At 50.0% G+C, this 20,076-nt stretch overlaps 1 protein-coding gene across 1 annotated transcript in view; it reads left to right on the top strand.

Annotated features, from left to right (window-relative positions):
- LOC147033601 (uncharacterized) overlaps nt 1-15,524 on the top strand; it is a 42,930-nt gene extending 27,406 nt beyond the window's left edge. Inside the window, exons 4-6 of the mRNA XM_085851746.1 lie at nt 7,694-7,777; nt 7,941-8,568; nt 13,298-15,524. Coding sequence (XP_085707872.1) covers nt 7,694-7,777; nt 7,941-8,568; nt 13,298-14,091 — 1,506 coding nt within the window. The 3' untranslated portion in view covers nt 14,092-15,524. The remainder of the gene's footprint in view (nt 1-7,693; nt 7,778-7,940; nt 8,569-13,297) is intronic.
- The last annotated feature ends 4,552 nt before the right edge of the window (nt 15,525-20,076 follow it).

Here is a 20,076-nt window from a genome sequence, read left to right as displayed (position 1 = left end):
TCTTTGTTTTCCCCTCCGCCCTTTAAAACTTATTTTGTTTCAGTTGAATTATATATTGTTACGGTCTGGGTTGGAGGTTCGCCATGAGGGGAAGTACTCGAGTTCCTCCCGAACTCCTGGTCCTAAGGCCACCAATCAAGGATAACTCCACGGCCCGGTGAGTTGTAAGGCAACCACGAATGCCGATTGGTACTGCCAATGTTGGCGGGGTCTCACAACTTTGCGTGGTTACCTTACCTTTGTACGGCCGCACCAAGCAAGTTCCATGCCCTCAACGCACACCCAGATTACTGCCAAGCGATACTGTGAGTGTGCACTGGCTAACGAGCAAATCACGTGAGGTAGAACTTCCCGGCTAACACTACATGTGGACTATGCTGGATCAATGGAGGAAAGGACGCGATGAACTGGGTACATTCACAAAAATAGCACCACCTGTCTTGAAGCTCACCTGGATCAGGAGCAACGGTCACTCAACCCCCACAGACCCCCGCAGACCCTGATTTTTTTTTTTTAAATTCCATGAACAAACTTTGGCACATCACGGGTGATGAAAGTTGTGGTCAAGTTTCATCGAAATCATGTGCAGTTTCAGAGGAGAGCAAATGCCTATTTTGGGGGTTTAAACCCCCCACAGACCCTCCTAGACCATGATTTTGTTTTTTTTAATGCCGTGAACAAATTTGGTACATCATGGGTGATGAAGGTTGTGGTCAAGTTTCATTGAAATCATGTGTGTAATTTCAGAGAAGAGGAAAAACATCTATTTTGGGTGTGGTTAACCCCCCCCCACCCCACCCTGTAGACCCACATAATGAGTACAGATTTTGATGCGGTGAACACATCTTCGTTCAGCATTAGATATGAAGCTTGTGGCCAAGTTTCATCAAAATTGTGTGTTTGGTTCAAGCGATAATGATTTAAGTGTTTCCTGACTGACTCACTTTACTCACTTATGGACACTGCTTGATTGCATGAGCTAGTTGTCCAGTGGTCACATCGTTGTTCAATGGGTAACCAGCCCAGTACATGCACCAACCAGAGCCAAACTGTGGGACCGGCACAATCACCTTTTCTACCTTTCACCTGCACGAGAACGGTGACCACATCGGTTTTGCACGTGCTGAACCTTCCTCACCGGGCTGCAGAGGCGTTAACTCGATAAAGAACCTCACGGTGCCCGTTCGGCCCGTAGCTAGTATTTCCATCTTGCTCTTCTGGTCCATCTACTGTGGTGTGTTTGAGAGCCCATGAAGGATTCGTTTATTTTAGGCTCTTCCTTCCATACGAAACCTGGAGCGCGTATTTCGGCAATTGTGAATCAGTTTGTATATGAAATGCTTGTATGTTCCCTGTTCTCCCTCCCCCTTTTCTTGAATACACACATGAATTAAACTCGGTCTCCTTTGTTTTTTTGAGTCACCATGATCGCAAAGCCGTACAGTCTTAAGGTGTTCCATTATCAATCAGCTTGCTATCGCTTTGCATGCCAGCCATTCCTTATCAACCGTTTTGTTGGAGTGCTTGCTTGAGTGGTTAAGCCGCTTATTCTACATTTCCAGCAGCCATGTCTGCGAACCCAAAGCTGTGTCGTCATCCTCTGTCGTTTCTCCTTGAAGTATTGGTTTACAGTTGGTATCTTTTTTAACAAAACAACTCCTTTAGCCTCCTTTGTTTGTGTCACCTTTCTCTTTGAGCTCCCACTTTAGGTACCGCTGATCTAATGGAAACTACAATATGACAAATGACGCTGCATGTCATTTGCATATTGGAACATGAGTTTGTAAAAAATAACAAATTCCCGACAGACTTGCGATTGTTACGCTGCGCTCATGAAGCGAAAAGTGTGGTTAAGCGATTGTAAACGTACGTCGTACATGCCCGCGTTTTCTTGAGTGGACATCGAAAACCGTTCAGCAGAAGAAATTGAAACTTTACCAAAGGACCGTGTGATATAGTGATCACTTTTGAGGTCAACATATGCCAGAGGTCAACATCGGCCAATTTTCTGAAATCCTCAATTTTCGTCCTATCGACGAGAAATTTGAAGAGGATTTGCATATCTGATCACTGAATACCACCAACTGTTTTTGAGGTCAACCTCGACCAAAAGATCAACATAGGCCAAATTTTCTAAAATTGTCAATTTTCATCCGACCGAGTTGAAATTTGAACGGGATTTTCACATCCAAATCCATTGGGACCACACTCTGTACAGAGCGTCGGTGCTGCCGAAGCAGTCTTCTGGGCTATTGGGCACAATCCTGGACAGTTCGCCACTCCGACACAGGATACTTGAATGGCTCAATCATCCCAGCAAGCTGGTACTCATTTTGCCGATGACAGGCTGAGTCAACCCCACCTGGTATTAATTCAACAGCCAAGTAGGATTTGAACTCAGGACCCTAGGATCCCAAGCCCACCCATCCATCCATCCATTGGGACCATACTCTCTGCAGAGCATTGATGCTGCCGAAGCAGTCTCCTTGGCTATTGGACACAATCCTGGACTGGTCACCACTTCGACACAGGATACCAGCAAGCTGGCACTCATTTTGCCGACCTCAGAAAGGTGACAGGCTGAGTCAACCCCACCTGGTATTAATTCAACAGCCAAGCAGGATTTGAACTCAAGATCTGAGGATCCCAAGCCCACCACCCTAACCATTAACCACCAGGCATATTTTCATATCATTTCACTTCATTCAACCAAAAATTATTTTTGAGGTCAACATCGGCCAAAAGGTCAACAAAGGCAAAACTTCTTAAAGTCATTTTTTTTGTCCGATTGACTTGAAATTTGAAGAGGATTTGCACATCAGGTCATTCCATTCAACTACCAATTATTTTTGAGGTCAAAATGTCAACATCGGCCTGATTTCTAAAATTGGCAGATAGGGTTAAAGACTAAATATATCACGATATCTCAAGAAGTTGTGGACGAGTTGGTTAGGTGACAAAAGAGTTGGCTCGCACAAAGTCCTTCTCAAGACTGCACGGGGTATGTATTCTATGAATACCATCTAGTTTCGTTAATTAGTTTACATACATTACGAAAAAATAAAAATAGCGTTACGGAGTTTTTAAAAGGCCCCATATTGTTGTTAAACATCCGTGACCATGTGACGAATCAGCTCGTTCGAATATAACTGTGGCGGAGGCTGACATGGATGAGAGGTGTGAGTCAATGCTTTAAATGCGTGTTTCCCAATCGGCCCGTGACCTTGTGACGAATCAGCTCATTCGAATATAACCGTGGCGGAGGCTGACATGGATGAGAGCTGTGAGTCAGTGCTTTAATAGCACTGTAAATGCGTGTTTCCCAATCGGCCCATGACCGGATTTTGTCGCAGGTGTATGACCACAGTGTGGTCATTCTTTTTCAATAAATAATTGTACTACATCAAGTATCGTTTTCGAACCTCCAACGAGACTCGACGGTCATGCAGTGCTCGAGTACAGAGAACGCCGCAACAGTATGAAGCCGAAACCAGGCCCGAAATACCCCGAACGGTAACTTGTAACTGGAGACATAATATTGTTGTGGGCTGGGGGTTGGTGGCGAGGAATGACTGCAAGATAGAGCAGTAGGGCCGTTTCCCACCGAACACCCGGAATCGAAGGTTGTCACCCCGGATAACTCCGGAGTCAACGGGTCGCTTAAAGGACCGTAGTCGCCAATATTTAGACGGCGTGAGGTTGGGTCCACTTGTCTATTCCAATTTACCTAAGTACTCACGCCATCCAACTACCGTGGAAGCCACACCCTCAGCTGGCTTTGTCCGAATGGAGTCGCTGTTACCGACTCGGATCCGGCGTAACCGAGCGGAAATTACCAAAGTCGCGCCGGTCCAAATATCTATTTACAGCACAAGCGGCCTCTCTAACTCTCAAGCCCGGACCGTGCTGGGTCAATGGTAGAAACGACAGGCAACGAACTGGAACATTTAACAGGGGTTTCTTTACAATAATCGGGAAGGGAGACACAGAGTAAACTTAATCACGACTATACAGGCAATGTACAATGAGCACTCAACACTTATACAATTTCTACTTACAGGACGGCGCCACCACACACACACACACACACACACACACACACACACACACACACACACACACACACACACACACACACACACACACACACACACACACACACACACACACACCAAAAGAAAATGGACCCGGATTGTCTTTATTTCGACCCTCGCAGCCAAGGGGGATAGACAGGCTGGAGGTCAGAGTTTGGTCGGTACCTGGCCGCCTCGTGCGGTTTGGCCCACGACTGCAGGTGTGAAACTCAGGGTCGTCGGCGAGCCCAGACACGGAATATCGGGGTCCATGTGGGGGCCAGGGTCGCTCCTCACAGAGGGCCAGCGGAGATTCCGGCTCTGACTCCTGGTTATTGCTCGACAAAATGAGAGATGGAAGTCGACGGCTGTGGAATCGTCAGAAGACCAGCTTGAGACACGGCAACGACGACCACGGACGATACCCCTTTCTTCTCCGACAATTCCAACCCAACTCCAGTGAACACTCAGGAGAGCCCGGCGATTCTTATCCCTCCCCCGGGCGGGGTGGGATGATCGGTCCTCTGAGGTAATCTTTATCCAGACTGGACAGGGTTTCGTGGGGTGATCGGTCCTCTGAGGTAATCGTTTTCCTGATTGGACAGGGTTTCGTGTGGTGATCGGTCGTCTGAGGTAATCTTTAACCTGATTGGACAGGGTTTCGTGGGGTGATCGGTCCTCTGAGGTAATCTTTATCCTGACTGGACAGGGTTTCGTGGGGTGATCGGTCCTCTGAGGTAATCGTTATCCTGATTGAACAGGGTTTCGTGGGGTGATCGGTCCTCTGAGGTAATCTTTATCCTCATTGGACAGGGTTTCGTGGGGTGATCGTCCTCTGAGGTAATCGTTATCCTGATTGGACAGGGTTTCGTGGGGTGATCGTCCTCTGAGGTAATCTTTACCTTGATTGGACAGGGTTTCGTGGGGTGATCGGTCCTCTGAGGTAATCTTTACCCTGATTGGACAGGGTTTCGTGGGGTGATCGGACCTCTGAGGTAATCTTTATCCTGATTGGACAGGGTTTCGTGGGGTGATCGGTCCTCTGAGGTAATCTTTATCCTCATTGGACAGGGTTTCGTGGGGTGATCGGTCCTCTGAGGTAATCTTTACCCTGATTGGACAGGGTTTCGTGGGGTGATCGTCCTCTGAGGTAATCTTTACCTTGATTGGACAGGGTTTCGTGGGGTGATCGGTCCTCTGAGGTAATCTTTACCCTGATTGGACAGGGTTTCGTGGGGTGATCGGACCTCTGAGGTAATCTTTATCCTCATTGGACAGGGTTTCGTGGGGTGATCGTCCTCTGAGGTAATCGTTATCCTGATTGGACAGGGTTTCGTGGGGTGATCGTCCTCTGAGGTAATCTTTACCTTGATTGGACAGGGTTTCGTGGGGTGATCGGTCCTCTGAGGTAATCTTTACCCTGATTGGACAGGGTTTCGTGGGGTGATCGGACCTCTGAGGTAATCTTTATCCTGATTGGACAGGGTTTCGTGGGGTGATCGGACCTCTGAGGTAATCTTTATCCTCATTGGACAGGGTTTCGTGGGGTGATCGTCCTCTGAGGTAATCGTTATCCTGATTGGACAGGGTTTCGTGGGGTGATCGTCCTCTGAGGTAATCTTTACCTTGATTGGACAGGGTTTCGTGGGGTGATCGGTCCTCTGAGGTAATCTTTACCCTGATTGGACAGGGTTTCGTGGGGTGATCGGACCTCTGAGGTAATCTTTATCCTGATTGGACAGGGTTTCGTGGGGTGATCGGACCTCTGAGGTAATCTTTATCCTGATTGGACAGGGTTTCGTGGGGTGATCGGTCCTGTGAGGTAATCTTTATCCTCATTGGACAGGGTTTCGTGGGGTGATCGGTCCTCTGAGGTAATCTTTACCCTGATTGGACAGGGTTTCGTGGGGTGATCGGTCCTCTGAGGTAATCTTTATCCTCATTGGACAGGGTTTCGTGGGGTGATCGGTCCTCTGAGGTAATCTTTATCCTGATTGGACAGGGTTTCGTGGGGTGATCGGTCCTCTGAGGTAATCGTTATCCTGATTGAACAGGGTTTCGTGGGGTGATCGGTCGTCTGAGGTAATCTTTAACCTGATTGGACAGGGTTTCGTGGGGTGATCGGACCTCTGAGGTAATCTTTACCCTGATTGGACAGGGTTTCGTGGGGTGATCGGACCTCTGAGGTAATCTTTATCCTGATTGGACAGGGTTTCGTGGGGTGATCGGACCTCTGAGGTAATCGTTATCCTGATTGAACAGGGTTTCGTGGGGTGATCGGTCCTCTGAGGTAATCTTTACCCTGATTGGACAGGGTTTCGTGGGGTGATCGGACCTCTGAGGTAATCTTTACCCTGATTGGACAGGGTTTCGTGGGGTGATCGTCCTCTGAGGTAATCTTTGCCCTGACTGGACAGGGTTTCGTGGGGTGATCGGTCCTCTGAGGTAATCTTTACCCTGATTGGACAGGGTTTGGTGGGGTGATCGGTCCTCTGAGGTAATCTTTACCCTGATTGGACAGGGTTTCGTGGGGTGATCGTCCTCTGAGGTAATCTTTACCCTGATTGGACAGGGTTTCGTGTGGTGATCGGTCCTCTGAGGTAATCTTTACCCTGATTGGACAGGGTTTCGTGGGGTGATCGGTCCTCTGAGGTAATCTTTACCCTGATTGGACAGGGTTTCGTGGGGTGATCGGTCCTCTGAGGTAATCGTTATCCTGATTGGACAGGGTTTCGTGGGGTGATCGTCCTCTGAGGTAATCTTTGCCCTGACTGGACAGGGTTTCGTGGGGTGATCGTCCTCTGAGGTAATCGTTATCCTGATTGGACAGGGTTTCGTGGGGTGATCGGTCCTCTGAGGTAATCTTTATCCTGATTGGACAGGGTTTCGTGGGGTGATCGGTCCTCTGAGGTAATCTTTATCCTCATTGGATAGGGTTTCGTGGGGTGATCGGTCCTCTGAGGTAATCTTTACCCTGATTGGACAGGGTTTCGTGGGGTGATCGGTCCTCTGAGGTAATCTTTATCCTCATTGGACAGGGTTTCGTGGGGTGATTGGTCCTCTGAAGTAATCTTTATCCTGATTGGACAGGGTTTCGTGGGGTGATCAGTCCTCTGAGGTAATCTTTACCCTGATTGGACAGGGTTTGCTGAGGTGATGTGTTGACTATCCGTGATTGGACAGGGGAGAACCCCCTCCTTTCCTGGGCGGAGTTGGTGTTCTGAGGTGAGGAAAACTCCCGCCACGTCCGTGGTCGAACGCATGTGGGCAATAGGGTCGATGGTGCGAAGAGGTGAAGAATTGATTTGTTGGCGTTGGGTATTGCAAAAATGTAACGAGAAAGATTCGTAACAATATGTACAGATTTATTGTGGTCGATCTGGTATCGAACATTTTAACAGGAAATGTGTTTTGCTCTTTGGGGCCATCGTTGAGCGTGGAAGCCTGGCACGGGCCTTGCGTTAATCCGCAGCTGATCGTACGTAATAAATCGACGGTACCAAGTACGTGTCACGTGTCAGCATTTAAATTTTTTTTTTTTTTTTAGAATATATATATATATATAATTAGCGACGGATTATATTATTTGTGCCTCTGAGTGCTGTTCGTGTCCGGCTTAGTCACGTGTCTCGTCGATGAAACCCTCTTGCGTTTTCAGTGGTTCACTCGAGGGTCGTGGACACGTGCGCCGACCCGGATATCCGGTTTGGTGACGTGGAAACTCGATCGCTTGTAACGGGTATCACGTTGTACGCGACGTTAAATCGGCGAAACGATCAGTAAAACGTGAACAAATCAAGAAAGGAAAATTAAATTACATTTACATTAAAAAAAATTTTTATCGGAAGATTTGGTGACTGCTGAGAGATGATGGACTCCAGGGGAGATCGTGGTGGACCCGGTCCCGTCCCGACGTGGCTGGAGATCCAGGGTCTATCGGAGGAATCTCTCCGAGCCGCCGTTACGGGTCTCGGGATCGAGATCCTCGGAGCTCTCTGTGCGCGGGCCGAGCCTTCGACGGTGAGGGTTCGATTCCGTGCTTTGTCCGCACGAAAGTTCACATTCACCATGTACGTCGAGCTCTGTCGGTACATGGAGTCTTGCCGTGCGGGGCGAGGATCAGAACGGACTGTGGTGGCCGGACGTGGTGAGGATGTTGAGGAGGTGGGAGGACCTGCTGAAGTCGTGCGGATGGAGGGAGAGGACGAGCACCTGGTTGGTCCTGAGGAGGACGAGCACCTGGTTGGTCCTGAGGAGGACGAGCACCTGGTTGGTCCTGAGGAGGACGAGCACCTGGTTGGTCCTGAGGAGGACGAGCACCTGGTTGGTCCTGAGGAAGACGAGCACCTGGTTGGTCCTGAGGAAGACGAGCACCTGGTTGGTCCTGAGGAAGACGAGCACCTGGTTGGTCCTGAGGAAGACGAGCACCTGGTTGGTCCTGGGGAGGACCAGCACCTGGTTGGTCCTGAGGAGGACGGATGGGACCTGCATGATGGTGAGTCGTCTGAACTGTCGGCACTTTTATACACGTGACATAATGCAGTCCGCACGTGATTTCCCCCACCAGTCCCCCAAAATAATTTAACCATCACGTGACAGAAACTGCCAGACATATCAGAGTGTGCCTTTGACCACTCCTGAGGAAGAGAGTGTAAGAAAATCGGAACAACATTGAGATGTCTGATGGTGTTTCGAGACGACGGACAAAGGCACGACCATGCAGATGGAGTGTCTGCTCTCAGTCTGGGAGGTTGGAGGTTCAAACCCCGGCAGTCGTACCAAAGGCTTCTTGTTTTTTTCAATAGTGTTCTCTTTCAAGGTTTAGTCGGTTCGAGGGTTAGAATGTGCCCCTGCACATTGACGACAACGTTCACTTCTGGAGGACAGTGTGAATGAGACTCATCAAGGTCCAGAATTTGTTCCTCCACCAATGTTCACTTTGGAAGGACAGTAAGTGTTACACTCACGAAGGATCAGCATGTGCCTGTCCACTGACGAGGACATGGCCACGAAGAACAGTGAGGATGAGGGTCATCATGGCTCAGATTGTGCTCTCCAGTATCAACCTTCGAGGACTTACTTGGCCACTAAGGACAGTGAGGATGAGAGTCATCACGGCTCAGATTGTGCACCTCCAGTCTCCAGCGACGAGGACCTGGCCACTAAGGACAGTGAGGATGAGAGTAATCACGGCTCAGATTGTGCCCCTCCAGTCTCCACCGACGAGGACCTGGCCACTAAGGACAGTGAGGATGAGAGTCATCACGGCTCAGATTGTGCCCCTCCAGTATCAACCATTGAGGACCTGCCAATAAGGACAGTGAGGATGAGATTCATCATGGCTCAGATTGTGCTCTCCTGTTTCAACCTTCGAGAACCTGCTAATAAGGATAGTGAGGATGAGAGTCATCACGGCTCTGATTGTGCCCCTCCAGTTTCCACCATCAAGGACCTGGCCACGAAGGACAGTGAGAATGAGGGTCATCACGGCTCAGATTGTGCCCCTCCAGTTCCACCGACGAGGACTTCGCCAAGGACAGTGAGGATGAGAGTCATCACGGCTCAGATTATGCCCCTCCAGTCTCCACCGTCGAGGACCTGCCAATAAGGACAGTGAAGATGAGAGTCATCACGGCTCAGATTGTGCCCCTCTAGTTTCCACCGTCAAGGACCTGCCAATAAGGACAGTGAGGATGAGAGTCATCACAACTCAGATTGTGCCCCTCCAGTATCAACCATTGAGGACCTGCCAATAAGGACAGTGAGGATGAGATTCATCATGGCTCAGATTGTGCTCTCCTGTTTCAACCTTCGAGAACGTGCCAATAAGGATAGTGAGGATGAGAGTCATCACGGCTCTGATTGTGCCCCTCCAGTTTCCACCATCAAGGACCTGGCCACGAAGGACAGTGAGAATGAGGGTCATCACGGCTCAGATTGTGCCCCTCCAGTTCCACCGACGAGGACTTCGCCAAGGACAGTGAGGATGAGAGTCATCACGGCTCAGATTATGCCCCTCCAGTCTCCACCGTCGAGGACCTGCCAATAAGGACAGTGAAGATGAGAGTCATCACGGCTCAGATTGTGCCCCTCTAGTTTCCACCGTCAAGGACCTGCCAATAAGGACAGTGAGGATGAGGGTCATCACGGCTCAGATTGTGCCCCTCCACCAACGTTCGCTTCTGGAAGAGAGCAAGGATGAGAGTCATCATGGTTCAGAATTTGTTCCTCCACTGACGATGGATGAGATCGAGTTCCCTCTAAAATCAGATTTAAAGCTCTGCAAGTTCAGCGTCCATTCCACAATGTGAGATATGATCTCTTTAATTACATGTCAGATGTGATCATGGGTGCTCAGACACAGGTGCGAGCTAAGAAGACGAATCCATGAAGAGTGTGAGGTGTCGAACTAAGAACAAAAACTGCTTTATTGTGTCTCATGAGAAACTAGAACTGCACTCGGTATAGCACATACCTCCGCCAGGCTGATTGGTTTACATTTTGTTTCCCACTGAGAGGCCGGATCTGGATTCTGACCTGAACTAAAATCGAATCGGCTTGTTCTTGTCACCTCTCCAACTCATCCACCGAGCTTTGTCATAATCCATCCATAACTTTTTCAGATATCATGATATATATCATTTTTGGCCCCATCTCTCAAATGTGAAGAATCACTTCCAAAAATTCTCAGATCCGGATCCAGATCTTCACCAAACCGGTCAATTCTTCCTCGTCATACACCCAACACGTCCACCAAGTTTCGTCCGAATCCGTCCACAACCCTTTGAGATATCGTGCTCACAGACGAGACACATGGGGGTGAGAACATAACCTCCGTCAACCTTCCGCGTAACGATGTAATGATGAGTCGAGCTTCGATGATGTAATGGCATTGTGACGTAATGATGTAAGCAAGTGTTATTTTGCCAGAGAGGATTACTTGACGTCGACTTGCACTGATAATTTCTTATTTTCCGGCCAAGTGTGTCATCCGGTAGTATAACATCGAGACATGCACACGCTCATAATTTGAGCTCTCGAGCCTGGGTTAGAATCTCAACACGGCGGTAAACTCTCATCCTTTGTCATACTTGTGTTTTCCTTGCAGGATGAGGCATCAGAGCACCGTCCCTCTGATGGACGTTGAACTGGGTGTCCCTTCTGTCAGCATGAGTTGGTGGGCGTTAAAGATCTCACGGTGTCCTTAGTGAAGAGTAGGCGAGTTATCGCCGCAACCCTGAACAGGTAACCAATTCCTGCGTGTGCCGTGGGTAGCAAGTGATCTGGTCCTCCTTGGAGGTTCCTTGGCACCTGCTTGCTACCTTAGAGTGCGGTCGATGTCTGGGCAGCAGCTTCTGCGCGACAAACAAATTGACCACGTGGTTTGCACATTTCCTGTGAGCAGCCGTCTTTGGATATGAAGGGTAAGAGTACACGTTAATTTTATCGATGTGTGGTGCTCGCTACTTGGTAATACGTGTGGTGCAAGGAAATGGAATTGTTGTTACAGAATGGCACGGGGAGTGAATGGCAGTGTGCGCTGTCCATAGTTCATCATCGGTGGCATTGGTCCACGTTTTGGCGCTTCACCTGATCAGGGCACTTTTAGGTTGGTGACAGGAAGTCGACTAAGGCGAAATTCGTCCTTCAAACTGGGAGCAATTTCAAATTTTCTGAAATTGAAGGACTTCGTGAACTTTCACCCTGCTTCGTTGCCGGTTGAGCGATCAACGCCAATGGTGGATCGCTTTCATGTGGCAGCGACGGTGATTGGGAGGGATCGTTGTATTTCCATGACCTGCTCGGGGCTGAAGAAGTTGATTTGGAGCAGCTCACGAGTCCTCAGAGTTGGAGGTTACAAAATTAGACATATTCTCCTTGTCATTGTATGTGCTCATTTAATTATTTATTTTAAAATTTTAGGGGGCCGGAGTGGGGTGTGGGGGGGGGTGGTTTAACGGGCTCATATTTAAAAAAAAATTCCCGCCTCTACCGACGAAGTCCACCACGCTAACTTGTGAACCAGTGATTGGATTTTGACCAAACTTCACACAAGTATGTATAATGATCGAAAGATGAACTAATTCGATTTTGGAGTGAAGAGGTCAAAGATCAAAAGGTCAGAGGTCATGTGAGGTAAAAATTATTTTTCCGCGCTAACTTGTGAACCAGTGATGGCATTTTGACTAAATGAGGATCTAAAGATGGACTGATTAGATTTTGGCATCAAGAGGTCAGAGGTCATGTCAAGTAAAATGTGATACTTGAGAACAGCTGAAGGGATTTAAATCAAATTTGGTACAGGTATGCATGATGATGTAATGATGTGGGCAGAGGCATAACGGTCGACGTCGCGACGTCTAATTGTGCCGTTCTCGTTTAATATCAGAGCTGGAATGGCGGATCACGAAAGGGCTTGTGAAGGTTAGTTTTCTTTCTTTCTATTCAGCATGCCTGGTGTGAGCTTGATGGTTTGGGTGGTGGGCTTTGGATCCTCGGGTCCTGAGTTCAAATCCCGCTCAGCTGTTGAATTAATACCAGGTGGGGTTAACTCGGCCTGTCATCCTTCCGTGGTCGGCAAAATGAGTGTCAGCTTGCTGGTGTACTGTGTCGGAGTGGCGACCCATCCAGGATTGTGTCCAATAGCCAAGGAGACTGCTTAAGCAGCATCAATGCTCTGCACAGAGTATGGTCCCAATGGATGGGTGGATGGGTTTTCCCTTCTATTCTCCTCTTTTTCAATTGTCCCAATCTCCCCTCCTCTTTTCAGCAGTTCTGAGCTGTATTCTATATCGCTCCATCCACGGGGCCTGCACTATAATTCGAGCACAGAGACATTTGGACATTTTTTTTTTTTAGACCTATTTATTTCAAAAAAACAAAAAAAGGATTTCCTTTTTTTTTTCTCTTTTTTTTTTTTTTTTTTTTTTCTTTCTTCTTGCAACAGATCAAAGTTCTAAATGTGTTTTGAAATGGAAATTTGGAACTTTGTGATAATTGTCAAATTAGAGTTCTTTTCGGAGCTCGGTGAGCCGTAGTCGTTAAAGGGATCGATGATAAGTCGCGGCATTTTGCATCTGAAAGGAAAACAATAGCCAGCCTTATTTGTGCTTCCTCTACTTCTTAGACTTTCTTGTTAAATTGGAATCGTTTTCGGTTTCGGTCGAATGTTCGAGATGTTGACGATAACTTGGTTTTCTTCTTTGTTTGAATGATCTTCACAGGGGGACGGGTGGATCTCATTGGGAAGTTCACCTGCACATCATGCTCTCACAGCTTCACCACAAAGGCTGCTCTTCAGGTACATTCGAAGAGGCACCGACCGGTTTCCGAGGACAAAAAGTACAAATGCGGCGATTGTCCTTATAGTACGCACGATAAATGGGCATTCACAAGACATTTGCGGATCCACACGGGGGAGAAGCCGTACACCTGCAGTGTGTGTGCAAAGGAATTCAGTCAGTCTTCCAACTGTCAGAATCACATGCGAATTCACACGGGCGAACGCCCGTACATGTGCATGGTGTGCTCAAAGAGCTTCTACGATTCGTCGTCTCTTCGGCAGCACACGCAGATCCACACGGGGGAGAAGCCGTTCGCCTGCAGCGTGTGTGGCAAGGGATTCAGTTTGTCGTCAAATTGTCAGAAACACATGAGGATACATAAAGGAGAGCGCCCCTTCACGTGCACCGTATGCGATAAAGGATTTCACGAGTTGGCCCAGTGTCAGAAGCATATGCGTGTTCACACGGGAGAACGCCCATACAGTTGCAAAGATTGTGAAAAGACGTTCTCTGATCAATCGGCATTCAGAAAGCACTTGCGTATCCACACTGGGGAGAAGCCGTACACCTGCACCGTGTGCGGGAAGGGATTCAGCCAGTCGTCAAACTGTCAGACTCACATGAGAATCCACACGGGAGAGCGCCCGTATGCTTGCACGAAGTGTTCGAAGAGTTTCTCGAACGCGTCGACCCTTCGCCAGCATGCGCACATCCACTCGAGGAAGCGTCCGTAGGCGTGCAAAGTTTGCAACGTGGGAAGTTGCGCATGTTCAAACCATTACGCAGTGGGACAGAGAAATAAATCTCCCTGAAATCGAATAGACAAGTTCATCTTTGGATTCAACTTGGCCTACGTCAAGTGAGAATGTTGCTGCATGTGGTGTCATCCTAAACCTCTCGTTGTTTTCCAGGATATATGGTTCGATTAGTGGTACGTTCTTGAGATTCCCAATGGTTATTTACTCATTTGCGTGAAAGCATTCTCAGCATTTCTGAACTATAGCCGCCCTATTTCCGAGCTGCAGCTCACAGCGGGGTTAAGCGATTGGTTCACTGTGTCGTCCGTCTACAGACGTCTTTGTACGTGATTGTATTGTTTGTTGTTTGTTTATTTATTTAATTATACATTTGAACACTGAAGAACACAAATCGCCTTGTTGGCACTTCCAAAAACCTCAAGTTTAGCAGGACTCGCGCTCAGCGTTGAGGAATATCGATATCGAGACAAAATCACTGCTCGTAGGAAATGTAGATTATGGTCGGAAACGCAAAGCAAGAGTTGAAAATAGCCTTTCCATGTCCTTTGTCTTAAGACTGCACAGGATAAGGTGTTCTATGAACTCCATAGTGTTACTCCGCACGCGAAGCAAAATGTGGGGTTAAGCAATCGGTTCACTCTGTCTGTCTCCAGACGTCAGTCGATGATCGAGGAATTTCTTGATTTCAATTGGACGTTATATTTTGAATAATGTAGAACACAAACCTGTGGTTTAGCAGTACTTTGGTTCTGAATTTGGCAAATTGTATGGAATTTCCTCCCGATCGCGCATGCGCACATAGAAGGAAAGTAATTGATGTAGTCTGTCTGCCTGTCTCGCAATCAAACAAAATTGAAAATCATTCCAAAACAGGAAGCTGAGCTGTTTTTAGCGACGCCATAAATGGCACAAATAACTAATTTGGCACGTTTGATAAGGTGGTGTAAAAGACTCTGCATCAACGGCAGTAAACTTCCAAAAAGTTTATTTTATTTTATTTTTTGACAACCTGCAAAATCTTTATTTTATTTCAATTCATTTATATACGTACTTGAACGCGACAATATAAGTGGCCTTCTTGGCACTTTCACAAATCTTCAGTTTAGCAGTACTTGGACAAAACGTTTTGCCATTTTACCTCATCTCAACCAATCAAATTTGCCACTCTTAAGGGCTTGCGAAGGTCAGTCGTCGTTACGGACCGTGCTCTCAGCATTGGGGAATATCGAGATTCAGACAAAATGGCCTCGTAGTAAATAGATTGTACTATTCACCTTCCCATGTCCTTTTTGTCTCTCTCGCCCCCTCTCTCTCGCCCCCTCTCTCTCGCCCCCTCTCTCTCGCCCCCTCTCTCTCGCCCCCTCTCTCTCGCCCCCTCTCTCTCGCCCCCTCTCTCTCGCCCCCTCTCTCTCGCCCCTCTCTCTCGCCCCTCTCTCTCGCCCCTCTCTCTCGCCCCTCTCTCTCGCCCCCTCTCTCTCGCCCCCTCTCTCTCGCCCCCTCTCTCTCGCCCCTCTCTCTCTCTCGCCCCTCTCTCTCGCCCCCTCTCTCTCGCCCCTCTCTCTCGCCCCTCTCTCTCGCCCCTCTCTCTCGCCCCTCTCTCTCGCCCCCTCTCTCTCGCCCCTCTCTCTCGCCCCCTCTCTCTCGCCCCTCTCTCTCGCCCCTCTCTCTCGCCCCTCTCTCTCGCCCCCTCTCTCTCGCCCCCTCTCTCTCGCCCCCTCTCTCTCGCTCTCACTCTTTCTCGCACTCTCTCTCTCAAGACAGTGTGGGGGCAAGGTGTTCCATGAACTCTGGTCTAGCTTGATTTGGAGGAACTTCTTATCCATCTCAACTTCCTTGGAGAAATTTTCTGCTAATCAGGTTTCAAGGCAACGTCTAAAACTATCTCGTCGCCTGTAATTTCCCCAAGAGTTATCGCTAGTCATGTTTACCTCCGCCACCGAAGGTGGAAGGTGGTGATGTTTTCACCCCTTCCTGTCTGTTTGCTTGTGTGCAGGATATCTCAAAAAGTTGTGGACGGATCGGTATGAAATTTTGTGGACAGGTTCAGAGTGTGACAAGGACTAACTGAATAGATTTTGGTGAAGATCCGGATCCGGATCAGACTACTAGAATTTTAAAAGTGATTCTTCACCATTGAGAGATAGGGCCAAAAACTATACATAGCACGATATCTCAAAAAGTTGTGGACGGATTCGGATGAAATTTTGTGGACAGGTTCAATGTGTGACAAGGACTAACTGAATAGATTTTGGTGAAGATCCGGATCCCGATCGGACTACTAGAATTTTAAACTGATTCTTCACCTTTGAGAGATAGGGCTAAAAATGATATATGGGGCACGGTATCTCAAAAATGTATTGGGCTCGATATGTTCTCGTGGATCAGGCATTGCGTGGCGGAGGTATGCGCTCCACTGAGTGCTCTTCTCATTGATATAGAATTTTTTTAATGTCTGCTCAACGGTCATAATTATTTAATTTCATTTGCAACAGCAACCCCAAGCGATTTGGAATGAAACACCATGAAGGAGGTGTTAAGTCGATCTCACCTCTGCAGTTCCCGATGAAATATTTCCTGGCTATTCATTGAAGCTTTAATTTGTGCAGCTAATCGAGGGCCGGCAGCATGTATTTGAGATGTGCGCATTCCCTCTGAGCTGTCTTGCCTGGTTTTTAATCTCGACCCAGCTGTAAACTTCCATCCTGGGGTTTTACATGCAGGGCGAGGAATCGATATGCGTGCCGTCCGTCGAACGGACGTTGAGCTGGAGGACGCGTCTGCCAGCACTGGTCGGTGGTGGATATTGTTGAGCCCTTTTTGTTTTTGTTTTGTGAATAGTAGGTGAACTATCACCAGCACACTGACCAGATTACAAATCCCGGTCCCAAACTCTCGTCAACCCACCCCTGGCAAATGTGGAGAGTTTGCCAATACCGCCCAACGTGAGTTGAGAGAGGCCTTCATCGTCCACTCGACTGGAAACAGGATGATGCTGATGCTGATGTTCATCATCATCATAGTTGCTGAATTTTTTAATTCCAAGTTTGAGAGTCGGTGACTTATGTTGTTGATGTTGTTCTTGTTGCATGAGAAGGCAAATGATTCTCCAAACCCTTAGCACATTGTTTTTTGAACTCCTAACTTTGGATCATCATGGAGAAGGACAAGTTTATTTTATTGAGGAATATATGGGTTTTAGCACTTTTATTTGATTGTACTTGTGTGTTTAAAAATAAATAAATAATAACAATACTTCACCCAATTTCAAACTGCACTGTATGAACCCCTTTTGTTCTGTTCAGTTTGGTTTCATCTCCCTGGACTCACCCCAAGCATCCTCTCTCTCATGTCTTTCCTGCTCATCTTGATGAAATAAATGAATTCTCATCTTCATTCGTGAACTATGGTGAAGCTGCGGTGTTTTATTCCATTTCCCTCAGTGTTGTAGTTGACCTTATTTACCTGCTGATGTTCTCTGTCAATGAAATTGTTATTATTTTGTATCTTATGATGATGTTATCTTTTATTTAATCACCAACAAATACCACCTGTCGCTTCACTTACGGTAATACTAAAGGGGGGAAGTGGGAGAGAGGGGTTGGGGAGAGTGAAAAGGGGGACAGGAAAGGAGAGAGTAGATTAGAGAGAGGGGAGTGAGGAGGGTGGGGGAAGGGAATTTAATTTTGGGTGTTATTTCAAAAGCACTCACTCGGGGTGACGGAGCGGGAACCTCTCGCTCGGGGTGACGGAGCGGGAACCTCTCGCTCGGGGTGACGGAGCGGGAACCTCTCGCTCGGGGTGACGGAGCGCGAACCTCTCGCTCGGGGTGACGGAGCGCGAACCTCTCGCTCGGGGTGACGGAGCGCGAACCTCTCGCTCGGGGTGACGGAGCGCGAACCTCTCGCTCGGGGTGACGGAGCGCGGGCCTCTCCCTCGGGGTGGCGGAGCGCGGGCCTCTCCCTCGGGGTGGCGGAGCGCGGGCCTCTCCCTCGGGGTGGCGGAGCGCGGGCCTCTCCCTCGGGGTGGCGGAGCGCGGGCCTCTCCCTCGGGGTGGCGGAGCGCGGGCCTCTCCCTCGGGGTGGCGGAGCGCGGGCCTCTCCCTCGGGGTGGCGGAGCGCGGGCCTCTCCCTCGGGGTGGCGGAGCGCGGGCCTCTCCCTCGGGGTGGCGGAGCGCGGGCCTCTCCCTCGGGGTGGCGGAGCGCGGGCCTCTCCCTCGGGGTGGCGGAGCGCGGGCCTCTCCCTCGGGGTGGCGGAGCGCGGGCCTCTCCCTCGGGGTGGCGGAGCGCGGGCCTCTCCCTCGGGGTGGCGGAGCGCGGGCCTCTCCCTCGGGGTGGCGGAGCGCGGGCCTCTCCCTCGGGGTGGCGGAGCGCGGGCCTCTCCCTCGGGGTGGCGGAGCGCGGGCCTCTCCCTCGGGGTGGCGGAGCGCGGGCCTCTCCCTCGGGGTGGCGGAGCGCGGGCCTCTCCCTCGGGGTGGCGGAGCGCGGGCCTCTCCCTCGGGGTGGCGGAGCGCGGGCCTCTCCCTCGGGGTGGCGGAGCGCGGGCCTCTCCCTCGGGGTGGCGGAGCGCGGGCCTCTCCCTCGGGGTGGCGGAGCGCGGGCCTCTCCCTCGGGGTGGCGGAGCGCGGGCCTCTCCCTCGGGGTGGCGGAGCGCGGGCCTCTCCCTCGGGGTGGCGGAGCGCGGGCCTCTCCCTCGGGGTGGCGGAGCGCGGGCCTCTCCCTCGGGGTGGCGGAGCGCGGGCCTCTCGCTCGGGGTGGCGGAGCGCGGGCCTCTCGCTCGGGGTGGCGGAGCGCGGGCCTCTCGCTCGGGGTGGCGGAGCGCGGGCCTCTCGCTCGGGGTGGCGGAGCGCGGGCCTCTCGCTCGGGGTGGCGGAGCGCGGGCCTCTCGCTCGGGGTGGCGGAGCGCGGGCCTCTCGCTCGGGGTGGCGGAGCGCGGGCCTCTCGCTCGGGGTGGCGGAGCGCGGGCCTCTCGCTCGGGGTGGCGGAGCGCGGGCCTCTCGCTTGGGGTGGCGGAGCGCGGGCCTCTCGCTCGGGGTGGCGGAGCGCGGGCCTCTCGCTCGGGGTGGCGGAGCGCGGGCCTCTCGCTCGGGGTGGCGGAGCGCGGGCCTCTCGCTCGGGGTGGCGGAGCGCGGGCCTCTCGCTCGGGGTGGCGGAGCGCGGGCCTCTCGCTCGGGGTGACTGAGCATGAACCGCTCACTCATGGTGATAGGTATAGCTTGAACCCTTCAATCACTTTGTCCAGATCGAGGTAGACATAGTTTCAGGTGTTTGTAGAAAATCCATTCCAGTTTTTGTCTGGATATCATAATTTTGAAAATTGTCACCACAAATAGCTTCAGACTGGTGTTCCCTGAACAGTGAATTTGACTTGCTTAAGATCTTGGGCTCCTGGGTTTGTGCCCCCTGTCATGCCGTAAGGTAACCCCAGGTGGGTTGATGCAGCCTGTCATCCGTCCGAGGGTGGCAAAATGAGTTCCATCTTAGTGGGAAGAATGAGCCATTTGAGTATGGCGCATCAGACTGGCGACCAGGACTGACGAGAATGCCATCCAGGATTTGTGCCCGCAAGCAAAAGGAAAAACCGCCTTGGCAGCCCTATGCTTCTGAAGACCCGAAAGTAGTGGTTCTTCTTCCACGTTGTCTCATTCCTCAGGATGTTACCCACAGTTGACTTGGAAAGTCCCATTACCGCAGACATGTTAAAGCTCTGGCTTCCGCTAACCATTCCAGGCTGAAGGTCAGTCGGCTTTTTACTTCGTGGAATATTGAGCATTACTGAATTTCATCACCACTTCCTCCGAAGAAACATTTTGTCGTTTAAAGTGATGCAAACCCAAGTCTTCCCCTATTTGGCTGAATCCTCACATTCTTTTTTTCACTTTATCAAATTGTTTTTAAAGTTTAAGTTGCCGAAAACCCTTATCATGAACATAACACTCCCCTCAACTTTTAACTGCACATTGTT

The sequence above is a fragment of the Eptatretus burgeri genome, chromosome 2, assembly GCF_056783735.1.
Source record: "Eptatretus burgeri isolate ZD-2024b chromosome 2, Ebu_testis_v1, whole genome shotgun sequence".
NCBI lineage: Eukaryota > Metazoa > Chordata > Myxini > Myxiniformes > Myxinidae > Eptatretus > Eptatretus burgeri.
Note: the sequence above shows the minus strand (reverse complement) of the source record. Positions and strands in the feature narration are given on the sequence as shown.